The following is a 13261-nucleotide window of genomic DNA, read 5'->3' as shown; positions in this document are numbered from 1 at the left end:
AATAATAAAAGGTTATGTAAATTTTGACAACTGGTTCCGGATGCCATTTGGAAGTAAGGGCAAAGGGGTAATAAGTTTATCCAACATCTGAAGCGGTAGTAAAAAATTGCAAAAGACCGAAGAGAACTACAGAATAATTTTATGCTACTTTATGAATGGTACTGAATTGTTTATATTTTTAGCTTACCCATTTCCTTTGATTTGACACATAAATATTGCTTCATGGTATTCCTTAAAATTTTCACTTTGAATGAAACAACTGTTTGAACCTGTATCTTTTTTATTTTTTGTTACTTGAGCTAACTTAATAGTAATTCACTCTAAAACGCTATTCTTGCGCATATACATAGATGAAGGAGTACTGTCCAAAGTTAAAGTAGTTGTTTTGGAATGTTTTTCACAAAGTGGTAGTTGAAATATTCAATTCGATCTTTAAGAATTTAATAGTAAATAAACGAAAGTTACGAGAAGAAATATTCAAAGCGGGAAAATAGCTTGCGATCGAATGACACTTTAAGTAACTGGCTACATTTTTATTCTATAAAAAATTACTTACTTAAATTTAAATGTAAATATCTAACTATTTTATTATTCCATTGAGTTATCCGGTTTATCGAACTTCATCTTCAGCCATTGGATTTTTTTATGCAAGTAGCAAAGTATTCTGTAATATAAGAAAGTATTTTAAATGATATATCTTTAAAAAAATTTAATTAATTAAAGAAAAAGTCTAAGTTTGAGTGGAAATTAATACACGACAACAACAATTTAACTGGCGGTTTAAGATTCTAAGTTTAAGGGGACAGATACCTGTAAAATTTGGGAAAAAAAATTCTTTTTCATAAAATGTTAATATAATCCTTTAAGAATATGCCAAAAAAAATTTAGAACGTAAATTTAAGTATTTCTTATATTATAGATCGTCAACCGTGGCGACTCTATTCTTTGCGTTCGAGCGCTGGGAGAGTTATAGTTACATTGTATTCAAACTTTAGACGCGTTTTTCTCAAAACTATATTTTTCGAATTGGCGTACACGATAACTCGAAAAGTTGTTGACCGATCTCCCTAAATTTTTTTACACATCTTTTTTATGATATTACTTTCTATGTGAATTTACAATTCGAAAATTTTTCGAAAAAATAGTAGGAAAATTCGCCCCAAAATGCATTTGTTTTTTTTTTTTTGAAACATTTTATTCCGCGATTTTTTTTCAATTTTTGGTTTTTTGTATTCAGGTCACTGACGCCGATGCTACAATGCCCGCCGATTGAGAAACCCCGCTATGACCTTCCGGAAGAATTGAGTGTACACCCGCCATTTTAAAAGATTAAAATAAATAAAAAATTATATTATTTTAATGTATAAATAAACTGTATGCCAATTTTGAAAAAAAACATATAGACTTTTTCATTTTAAAAAATTTTAATGAAAATCAGTGAAAATATGGCCGTTTACAGGTATGTGTCCCCTTAAATGTATAGTTTAAGTATATTAAAGTTGAAATATTTATATTCCAGGTGGGTTGGCATATTCTATCAAATAAGCCCCAGGAAATGATCATTTTAAATGAATATTTGTCAAAAATTAATAAAAAACCAATGACGAAAACAAATATAAAATTCGGCGTTTGAGAGCCCAATTCGCATTAATAATTTGATTATTTGTTGACGTAATTATTTCGGAGGCTTTAACCAACAATAAATTTGAATACAGCATAAATATATTTGGTTTTATTCATCGATTCCCGGTACTTTTTTGACAGAATCTGAGTTTTTTAGTTTATTTGCATTTACCTAGTTTTTATTAGAACGATTACATTCTTCTTCACAACAAACAGTAAAAATATAATTAGTCCTTGCGATGCGTTGAAAATATCTGCCATTGCCAAAATAATATTGGTTCTGTTTCCCACAAGATAGCCGATGATTTCCAATATCCAGCTGACACCCATAATGATGGACAAACGAAAGAATAGCCACGCACTAAAATTCTCATCAGATTTATTTTTCTATTTCAATTCGCGCAACTTCGCACAACTTCACTCAACTTTAAATCTTTAACTTACGGCTTTTAAGCCCTTGTCAATCTTTTGAAAACCTAATAGGGTGATTCACGGTTCGCGACGGGTTTCTAACACAAAAACAGCTGATCTTTGCTTTCGTTGGGTATGAAACAGATTTGTTAGCAGAAAACTAGATTTTAATATCTTTTAATATTTTAAAAATTAAATAAAATAAATGTATCACTGAAACTAATTTTTGACTATATTAATATAATTGGCGTTGTTGGTAAAAAAATTAAACAAATATGTGAAGCACATTTTGTACCGCGCATGAGGCTGTGTAGTGGAAAGAAAAGGGCGTGACAACTTCTGCTCATCGAAGTTTAAAGTTTGCAAATTAATCTTCTACATTACTTGTAAACGAAGTATGATTTTTTGTGCTTCTCGAAACAAATTTATTTATTCACCAATTTCAATTTTGTCTTCTATAAAATAATCTGCTTCAGATGTAATGCATTTGTGCTAGCGCTTTTTCCATCCCTAAAAATACGTTTGTTCTAAAACAATCAAGAAACTACGGACGAGGTTTGCTTAAGAAATAAAGCGGCTTCTTATGCCTCACAAAAATATATATTTATTAGCCAACCTCTATTTTTACTCCCCTTTATCTCATGGGACGAAGTTTGGGAATCGATATTCTTTGATCCATTTTTTTCTATAGCAGAAACTCGACGTGTCTACACAGCGAAAAAATCAAAAATCGAAAGTACGTAGCCCGCGCTATTTGCCCCGAATCTTGCTACAAAATTGTAAACCCTGCTGATTTAGATTTGCATTTTATTTTTGCATGTATTACATCTATTTTTCTTTCTCAGTTTTCCTAGGATACAATACATATTTACAATATTAGAATTGATCAGATTGCACAGAGAAAATCGTAAATCACTCTAAAATGCATTCCATGAAAATCTGTACAAATATTACCATTGGTGCCACTGCAATTGATATGTGATTTGAAACGTGAAGCAAAATCAAAACTTAATACGCCACTAATTTTTATAAGTTGCGCTAATTTCTGGGTAATCAGATGCATGTAGGTAGGTGAAATGGTTGAAGTACCACTAGTGCCAGGGTGCCTCAAGTGGTTCCACTTTCAGCATCGGTGTAAATAATGCAAAATGACATTCAGGGCAGCGTTTTGAAAAGTTCTACATGCATCGGTGATGCCAATACACGCAGTCCTTTGCACCAGGCATCCATACGTTAAAATTCGCAGAACCACTACGTTGCACATCCAAAGAACGGCCTGCGGCTTGATTTCCCCTTTTTTTCCTTTGTCAGAGTTAACTCTGGCGACTGAATACAGTCTTTTGACTTTTTCACAATCTCAGCCATGACCGAGAACCAAGTCATCGACGTATACCACTACCTTGTGCCCGCCCTCATTTAACATTGTCTGAATTTCGTCAATAGAGAGTAGTCAAAGGAGAGGCGAAGGGACACCACCCTTAGGGGTCCTCCAGTGCATGAATCTAGTGACTTTAGTCCATCCTGCCACCGTTTACAAAAGTATTAAGCAAATGTTTATCTCACAGTTTAAAATGTATGCGAAGCTGTGCGATGTAATCAAACCTTAAGGCTCACCTATTTTTTTGCGAACGTAGATTTTGGGCGCTCTCTCCGCCAGATGTAAGCTCCTGCAGATCCTTCCGTACGCTGTAGATCTTCCTAACAGTCAGGTAGAATATGACAATATTGAAAATAATTAGCAATAAACCAGGTCCATAGAAGTAAATCATGGCAGACCAGTCATCATCTGTAAGTGAATGTGTATCGTTATATATTGTATACATTTAGTAATAAAATAATTTAGTCTCGTATGCTCGATTTACTCGCCTTTCAACCAGCAATGTGATTCTCCTATGCCCGACTTCAGTTCATCTGGTAAATTGGAGCGCTGCAACGCAATGGTCGCGGTAGTCATAAGGGATGGCACTCCCCACCCGTAGAGTAAGTACAAGTAAGACATTTTTTGTGACATCAAATTCTGAACGTTAGAAGTCTTGCGCCAAATATCGTAGCAAATGACGTTGAGCCAGAAGAAAGCGGCAATGAAGAAGAAATAGGCGACATAACCTATTTGTAGTACCAGACACATAAAATAATAATACTTACATAATATTTAGGAATAGAGTAGTATAAAAAACTCACCTATGATCTCGCAGGTAACATTTTCATAATCTGACGTTCGCAGATTCACCGCAACTATCATTGTCGTGCCGATGGCCAAAGAGAATAGGTAGCACATGAAGCACTTGCTGTGGGTGTTGCGCAGCTCCGGCAAACACCAGTAAACCAAAATTGTTGCAAACAAGAAGGGGGCAGAAATCAGCATTACTAATAAAATCAAAGGGAAGGGAAGTCGTTCTTTGAATAGCTGAATATAGATGTACACATAAATAAATATTGGATATGGGATCCCGGAACTGGGATCCCGTTCTTTCAGGACCCGGAAATCCCTGCAAATTCCTCAATATCCGCTTGAGCAAAGTAAAAACTTCTTAATTATCAAATGTGAAATAAATTTGTAAATTGTTTTAAATTGAAAATTGCATCATTTTTATAAATATTTTTTTCTTAATATTTACAAATAAATCAACTCATTCAGTCGAACGGGCAAAGCTTTTGTTATTTGAAAATTTGTACAAATCAGGCTCAAACAAAACATTTAATAGTGCATAAGCCGTGAATTTAACCAATTTGATTATTTATAACCATAAATTACTTTGACTGTAACTGTTCTTTTCCGCTAGAAATTTTGGCACAAAGTAGGAATCACATCTCCGCGGAAAGAAATGAATCTCTTTATTGTGGGACAACGTTGGGAAATATTGGGAGCTTATTCCCGAAGTCGATGCTGTGTAATTGCGTTGCGTAAACGTTCAAAAACGCACTGATTATTGAAAAGATGTCAAAATCATCTTGGAGGGGTACTTGAGTCCAAACTCTATTGAAAATCGGGTAAAGTAAGCCAGTTTAGCGTTCTACTCCTGCAATTGTGTGCTCGGCAAAAAATAGGGCTCTAGCGACAGGTCGTTCTTTGGGCGCACAACGTAGTGGTTCTGCCAATTTTAACGTATGGATGCCGAGTTTGGTGAGAAAATCTTCGGAAGGGCTACAGTATCAGTAAACTGGCGAGGGTACAATCTGCGAAGCATGTAGAACTTGTCTCAGTGCTGAATGTCTTGTGGCACTTACTTGCCATCGAGTTTTATGTTATTTCCATCGCAATTCGAAGTGCAATCAGGTTAAATGCGCTTGGACTCAGGAGGCAATCTCTGAAGACTCTATTACAAGGTAGCATTTTTAGGCAATTAACGCCGTATTTCTCTGAACTTGGATAGATCTCTCTTTAAGCAAATTGGAGTTTGAGAGTCGTACCAGAGCAATCTTTCCAAGTAGGCAGGACTGGAACGAGAAGAAAATTTGTACCGAAGTATCTCTGTCTCCACTGACGGCTCCAAGATGGAATCGAGAGTCGGAGGAGGGGTTTTCTCTATCAGCCAATTTATCTAGATCCTGCAGGCATGCAAAATGCTTAGGAAACGTGGGAGCGAAGGAGATATTATCATTTTCTCCAATAGTCGAGCCGCGATCAAGGCTGATCTGGGTTCCAGGGCATAAAAATATATAGGGAAGAGGTCGACTGAATTGGTCCCAGAGATATCCCACCCGGGCATTGCCATCCCTCTGACTATTTTTGAAGGTGAGCTTTGAAGAGATGGAGCTATATTTCTTAAGGTGCTATTTCGAAAACCTTTTGGTTGCAGTACAATAGATGGAGGACTCATAAAGTCCAGGGGAGTCCACGCCATTCAATTTCCAAACTCCTAGAAGTGTTTATCGGTCATTGGACGATAGGCACGCAGGTGGAAAAGCTAGGTTTACCATTTAGTCCTAATTGCACAAGCTGGGGAGACTTTTCAGAGAAGGAAACTGTTCAATGATTTCTCCGTAAATGTCTAAGCTTGAAAGATATACGATCAAGGACACTGGATGCTCCTTCCACAGCTCTGAGGCAGTACTCCAACGTAAATCCCACAAATCGCCTACATTGCATCAACAGCCCTGGCTGACTATACTTTAGATATTTGATCGTAGGAGGTCTCATAACAGTATCAAAACGACACCTTAGTGCTACTTGGGGAGTGCCAGACGAACGAATTCAACGAATTCACCTACTTACCTACCATCTTTTCTGACGAAGTGCATCATTAGCACACTTTTTTCGAAAATACTTCGGTATATTTTAGTCCCCTTTTTAACCCAATGCTATCCCTGCTTTACTGCTTCATTAGCCAAGATGCTAGGGAGTCTGTTTGTCGGTAGACTAAGATAAAACTGCGGTAATAGTCCTGTTTCTAGATGGAGCATATAGTTTAGCGTATTTAGAGGTAGAAAGATTAACTTTTTTTGAAAGAGTCGGATAAGTTTCTCTACGGGCTCATATCTTTTCATATATGAATGATACATACATAATTTTATAGTTAGCTCACAAGCGTTAATAAATCGGCTTGCTTTGTTCCAAGGCTAATTCTTACTCGAATATAAAATTCCCCTTTTTGCCCTGCTAAAAACTATGAGTGGGCAGCATTGTCAGTTTAAGAACCTGGATTGGCTCCTCACGAACCCAATTCATAGGAAATTTTTTTAATATGACTTTATGTCATTAGAGTAAATATGTTTCGGTATCTTTTTTTTTGTATATTTTATTATAACTCTTGTATTTGCATTTTTATTTGTAATATATGGGTTCCTAAATTATATGATTTTTTAAATATTGACAATTTAAAAAAATTTATCACTTTAAGATTTACCATGATATCATGATCAAAATTTCCCGTTATATTTGGCAACCCTAATACATGTACATATATGATTAATATATCTTACCGATAGTGTTTGTCATGAGTGTTGGGGGCTCCTTGCGATCAGTGAAACAGTTCAGTGGATGCAGTTCATATCGACCATTTACCTCATAGGCAAAAAGGCAATAATCCCGTCTCGAAAGGAACGTCTGATACAACGTACGCAACAGCGTACCATTCTGTAATATAAAATGCATATGTACGAGTATATTGTTGTATTTGTAAATATATATATGTATATATATATATTAGATATAAATCCACACCGCTCCCTACCTTAAACAATTTCCATTTATGCTTTTCGTTTACGTGAGGCACAAGCATATACCCTTGATTGCATGGAAGCCCTTGCTGCAGCAAAAATTCATCCAGCACATTCGTCAAGACTTGGCTGCTGTCCGGCATAGTAATATTTACATATGGCAAGTAATTGAAGTCTTTACTTGGCGCGCTATCGCAATCTATTGAAGTGGTATTTTCAATGCGATACAATTCCGCCATTGGATGGCAGCAAAATTTGACGCATTGCTTGAGGTGACACACACAACCCCGAATATGTTTCGTCACCTGCTGGCGTTCTCCTTCGTACAGCTCAACATAATCGTAGTGGCCGGTCAATGCAGGAGGCACCAATACGCCCTCATAGAGGTAGGAGCCGTTACTAAATTTTTTGCTGGAGGTCAGGTTAACGGTATCTTCAAAGGCACAATTCGGTATTTCCGACAAAATGCAGCGGCAGGGAACAATTGCGTTCCAAAACCAAATCACGATGCACAAAACCAAAATGATGACGTTCATGGCGCTCAATTAAGTCCTTTACAGACACACAAACCTTAAAAAAGAATTGAATTGATCATATCCATATGAGTGAATGTACATGAATGCGAGTATTGGATATTCGAAAATCTATAACTTCACTTTCATATAAAGGGTGACCAGAAAGCGATGATAATTTTACAAATTGTTATGCTTCAGTAGCAAATCCCGTGCTTGCCGTACATTAGGAAATATTCTAAAGAAATAATGTTGAAATTCTTGTTCCGTTGTAAATCCGGAGATCCAAAAACTCGAATATTTTATGGTGATGACTTCGAAGAAGATTTTCAGAAAGTCGACGTGGCCATTCAACTGTACCAAAAGAATTTATAAGTGACGCCTCGATGTCAGTAGGGAATAATTCCTAGGTGGTACCCATTTTTATATCATCTGATGTATAATTTTGCACGATAAAATAACGCATTAAAATAACTGAAACTTATTATGGAAGTGGTCGATCTTTAAGAAAACAAAATATCGCAAAATTCGTGATTTTTTATGGAAATAATCATCCGAAAGAGTCGACAATTCAAAGGTTGGTGAAAAAATTTCAAGAAATGGATTCTGACGTGGATGGAAAAATGACTGGCAGACCAAAACGTTGCGCAAAGTGTTGCTGAAGAACCTTGAACATCGATATGTATGTAGCTGTGGGGCTGTGCTAAGCAAACAGGTAATGGAAAAATTAAGGGATTTCAAAAAACGTTTATAAAAAACACAATAAACTCGCCATGGCATGAAAGAAACAGTGACTGGCGTCGTGACCTCATGACTACGTCGGTACCTGAAGTTGTCAAACACAATGCTGCAGCTCATACCAAAAGGTTTGAAAAACATACCAACCCTGAGGTTCGGCGACTTGGAGACGACAAAGGAGACTCAAACGGATGAAGCCTAATTATCAGTAAGAATTAATAGGAATATTTAACGTTAAAAATGCTTTTTTTCGCATAAGCTTAAAAAATATTCCCGCTTATTTTACTGAAATATAAACACCGAAAATTAACTATTAATAATAAAAGAAATTGAAGCACTTCAAGCTTTTTTACTAAATAATACTTCGCATTTTATTAAAATAGTATTATTGTAAATGCTATTTGATTTTAAAAACAAAGCGTTATGAAGTCGGCAGGGAACATCAGTCCATAATACTGCGGTGAAAGAAAGGAGAATTTTATTGATAAGATCTTGGCGTGGTCGTGGCCTGAAGGCCATGCCAACTTCTTCAACCCAACAGGGTGCCAAGTCCCCTCACCTTCCGTCCGTTTCTCCAGGCATTAAAGCTACATCTATACAAGTGATGAACCCGAAAAGTAAATACGATTACAAAGAAATTGTGTAAAAAGTCTAAATTTCCGTCCGTTCATCTACTGTTACGATCCATAACTCTCATTGCCTACGAGTTTGCTTTGAGTCCACAAACAACAGCCAGCCCAAATTGAGCCGAACTCAGCACATCCTTAATTGTTTTAGTTTGATTTGTTATCCCTAAGATTTCCAGCCAAGATCTTGAATGAACTTTCGTTCAAATTACATATTTTTTACTTTCGCACAGAACATACTTTTATGTGAGTATTTGACACTCATTCAATTGTGAACTTATTCTTAATGGCGCACTTTGTTAAAACATCCTCAGTTTCAGTAATTTGTAAGGAATAATAGTAGAAATAAATTTAATAAATAAAATATTTCTGCTCCACATAGAAAATAGTAAGGACGAATCAAAACGGCGATGCTAACAACCACGAATATCAAAAATGACTGCGGCAAAACTTTTATCGCCAAAGTCTGAATCGCCAATCGGCTTCGGTTAGCACCGCAAAAGCTGAAGAATTTGTACATTCATATTTACAATCGCAACTTAAATTCCATTTTCATTTTATTAGTCATTTTAGCGATAAATTTTAGAATGCTGTTTTGTGGGAAGAAACATCTCATTGAAATCACAAAACAATCTTCTAAAGAAAATTTTCATCCACTCCTCCGAATCGTCATACAAGGATTGCCATCTGACATTTCCATTTTCTTGCGTAAAAAAACAAAAGTTTTATTTAATGTTGAATAAATGCAAGTTTTAAAAATTTTTCCATCTGCGGTATGAAATTTAACAAAATAAAAATTTTAAGGCTGAACGAATAAAAAAAGCATTGTCCTTGTATTAAATGCGCCTCATTCAAACACAGACATCGAGCGAGTTTTTTTTTTTCATTATAACAGGAGTTAAATGTAAAAAAAAAGAAATCGGTTGGGGCCACATACAGTCTGTGTCAGAAAAAAGAACCGTGATTATTCCTGAAATATAAAAGATATATATTTACAATTTTTTTACATCAAAGTATGTACCTAACTACGAGTCGCAATTACTCAATAAGCCGTGTAGTCTTCATCGTTGCCGAGTATAGCCTGATACCTTCTTCATGCTTTCAACCAGCTTTTCTGCGTAGCTGGTCGACAAACAGGACTAGATTTCGCGAACTTGACGCACGAGTTGCTTTAATTCATCGACTGGCCTTCCGGCAAGATGCGTTTTCATAGTTTCCCACACATTTTCAATGGGTTTGGCATCTAGGAACTGGGAAGGCCTGTCCAATACTGTGACGCACTTGTCCTTTGGCAAAATACAATAGAAATAAAGAATTTGTCCAATTGTATTGCTGGTATTTGGGGGAAGACGTCGTATTACTTGTGGTTCGAAATACAACTCTAGTATCTACCTGTATCAAAATGAAAAGCCCCAGGCCTAACAAAGAAAATATGTTTTTTTTTGTTCAAAATTATCTCCTTAATCAACGTTATTTCCATCAAGAACAACGCAATCCATCCAGCCCCACTCTAAGATTCCAATACCACTTTTGCAGAAAGACATTTGCCTTGTTTTGGTGTGCGAACAACCAATAGTCGCTGGGAGCCAAATCTGCCAAAAACGGGGAGAGCAATTCGAAGTTCAATTCCTGTAGTTTTGCCATTGTTTTGATTTGTGATTTACTTGTTATTGATTAACAGTGAACAAAATTGGGTACCGCGCCTCTTTAAACAGAGCTTTCTCATAGTCAAATGCTCATGCAAAATAAAGTAATCTCATTATTTTGATATCTTACGATGCACATACCGGTATTTTGATAATCTAGGCGGCCAAAACTATTTTAACGTTTTTTATAGTCTTAAATACTTTTATTCATCATCATATAGACAATGGACTTTTTTTATTGAACTATTATATTATTAACCCTTAAATGACCGTGGTATCTTTAAAGATACAACCATTTTATACTAGAATAAATAGAAAATGAATTTTTTTTTGGGTATTTAAAGGTTAAATTATATAAAATAGACATCATTATTAAAGTTTTAATTATTTATTATCAAATGCCAAGTTTCACAGAAGGTATCAAATAAAATACAATATTTGAACCAAAAAAAAAAATATTTAATTCAATCAATAATCTTACGTCAATAAGAACTAAAGCAAAATGAAATAAATTAAAGGAAAAAATTACAAATTTTCATTATCTGATGAATCAGATTCGTTAGGTTGGACCGGAATGAGTAAACTTAACGTTTCCGGTAAATATGATTTTAATTTTCCTTTTTTCACATTTCTAGTGCTGCTAAATAAAGGGTCTGAACTTAAAAAAAGTCGATTAAAAATGTCTCTATTGCAGTTGTTAGATCAGCCGAGCGAGATATGTGTAGTGTGATAAGCAATAAACTTTGTACTGCCAATACGGCGGTAGCGCACGCGATGAAAAAGCGCGAGAGGGGGTGGAGTGAATACTCTATTGTGTTATCTTTCTATTTTATTCATTATTAAAATCAATTAATGCATTTTACAAAATTGACTTTTGGCCGCCTAGATTATCAAAATACCGGTATGTGCGATGTCAGCTAACTTACGCAACTTCACTTTTCTAACATTCAAAAGGAACTTGCAGATTTTTTTTGATGTTTTCTGGTGTTACCGCCTTGGACGTCCACTGCTTTGTACATCATCGGTTGAACTCAACAAACCATCGTTTTATTGTTGCTTCGGATGGAGCGGAGTCAACATAACGATTTTCCAGCCATTGCTTCACTTGAACGGTATTTTTCCCCATCAAGAAGAAGCGTAAAATTAAAACACGAAATTCTTTTTTATCCACTGTTTTGAAAATAAGAAAAGTAGCGTCACTCTTACCAGAATAACTCACGAACTGATGAATAGAAGTTCATGAAATTTTAACAGCTGTCTTTTTAAGGTTGGCATTAACTGAAAAAGAGGTGAATGCAATAAAACTAGTGCCATCTATGTGTTAGGCCTGGGACTTTTCAGCCCATGTGTTAATATGCTCTGTTTAACAATTCTATCAATTTTCGTCCCTTTATTCATTTTTATTTTATTTTATTTTCCATTGTTTTGGCACATAAAACACATTTGGCCCGTTTGAAGTTACCCAAAATAATATTTAATTTTTTTTTTTCGTTTTAATTGGATTTAATAAAAATGGCCGAATACTATTATTTTCACTTCAAATAAGAATTTTCACTTCACATTACTAATGTAAACAACGAAATATGTAAACAAAATACACATTTTTTACGTAAGTGCCCAAGGCGAATTAATCAGCTGCTTACACCTGGTCCTCGTGACGATACAGAACAGAAGCTAATTTCACTTAAGGCCGGCGGGCCAATTAGATGTCCTAAATTCAGTAGTTTTCGCGAAGCGTTGTAGGATGAGAAAAAAACAATTAGCCAAACGAAGTTTTGGGGATAGTTTAATATATATTTGAACTAAAAAAAAAATTTTTACAATCTCCAACAATATATTGTAAGCCGAGTTATCAATAGATTCCCAGAGCGCCTTGCCACTGAAGTATCCAACTTCTATACAAGATACAACTTGCAATTTTCATCTGAAAACAAAAAAAAAAAGATTATTAATTTTGATGTAATTATCTTCGATGTGAACTAAGAAAATTGGGAGAAACACGTAAAATTCGAATTTTTGGGGAAGGTAGAAAAAAAAAGTGGTTTTTCAAGGAAAAAAAACTCTTCAACTGGGTAAAAAAGTCGCTTAAAAAAAGTTTTTGGATGTTTTTTTTTAGTTCACATAGAAGAGAAAACAATACTGAAGATAACGCATTTTGAATGAAATGGATAGCTCGTTTAGTTTTTTTGCAATCGTGTACATAAATTAGGTAAAATCGTGAAAATGAAAAGCCGAGAAAACGCGCTTCAAACTACAACAATAAGCGCACGGTTGCTCGACGCCGCACTACGCTCGGCTCTGTAGCTCTGCAAATACTTCGAATTTAACTCTGAAAATTTGTGTCTCATGTTCTTGAATATCTAAGCTATTGATTTCAGGAAAAAAAAATCGATTTTTTTGACCTTTTAATTGGCCCGCCGGCCTTAACATTTTTTAATAGATACAGCGGTTTTAAAGTTTCATAATTTGTTCGTATTGCTAGTAGCGTTACCACATTACCCATATTGCCACATATTAATAGTTAAAAATAAATTATGGTATTTCG

At 35.3% G+C, this 13261-nt stretch overlaps 1 protein-coding gene across 2 annotated transcripts; it reads right to left on the bottom strand.

Moving 5' to 3' along the window:
* Window positions 1-274: 274 nt before the first annotated feature.
* LOC128861483 (G-protein coupled receptor Mth2-like) lies at window positions 275-9485 on the bottom strand. 2 transcript variants are annotated; one of them, XM_054099647.1, is made up of 8 exons: window positions 9311-9485; window positions 7209-7764; window positions 6958-7111; window positions 4216-4401; window positions 3901-4140; window positions 3649-3820; window positions 1796-1984; window positions 275-664 (listed from the first exon to the last, which is right to left on the bottom strand). In XM_054099647.1, the coding sequence occupies exons 2-8, from the start codon at window positions 7728-7730 to the stop codon at window positions 589-591; spliced, it is 1539 nt and encodes a 512-aa protein (XP_053955622.1). In that variant the 5' UTR covers window positions 7731-7764; window positions 9311-9485; the 3' UTR covers window positions 275-588. The 2 variants fall into 2 exon arrangements, with proteins under 2 accessions (XP_053955622.1, XP_053955623.1); XM_054099648.1 differs by having other exon boundaries at window positions 9366-9485.
* Between the last annotated feature and the right edge of the window lie 3776 nt (window positions 9486-13261).

Source organism: Anastrepha ludens, chromosome 4 (assembly GCF_028408465.1).
Source record: "Anastrepha ludens isolate Willacy chromosome 4, idAnaLude1.1, whole genome shotgun sequence".
NCBI lineage: Eukaryota > Metazoa > Arthropoda > Insecta > Diptera > Tephritidae > Anastrepha > Anastrepha ludens.
This window is presented reverse-complemented; position numbering and strand designations above follow the sequence as displayed.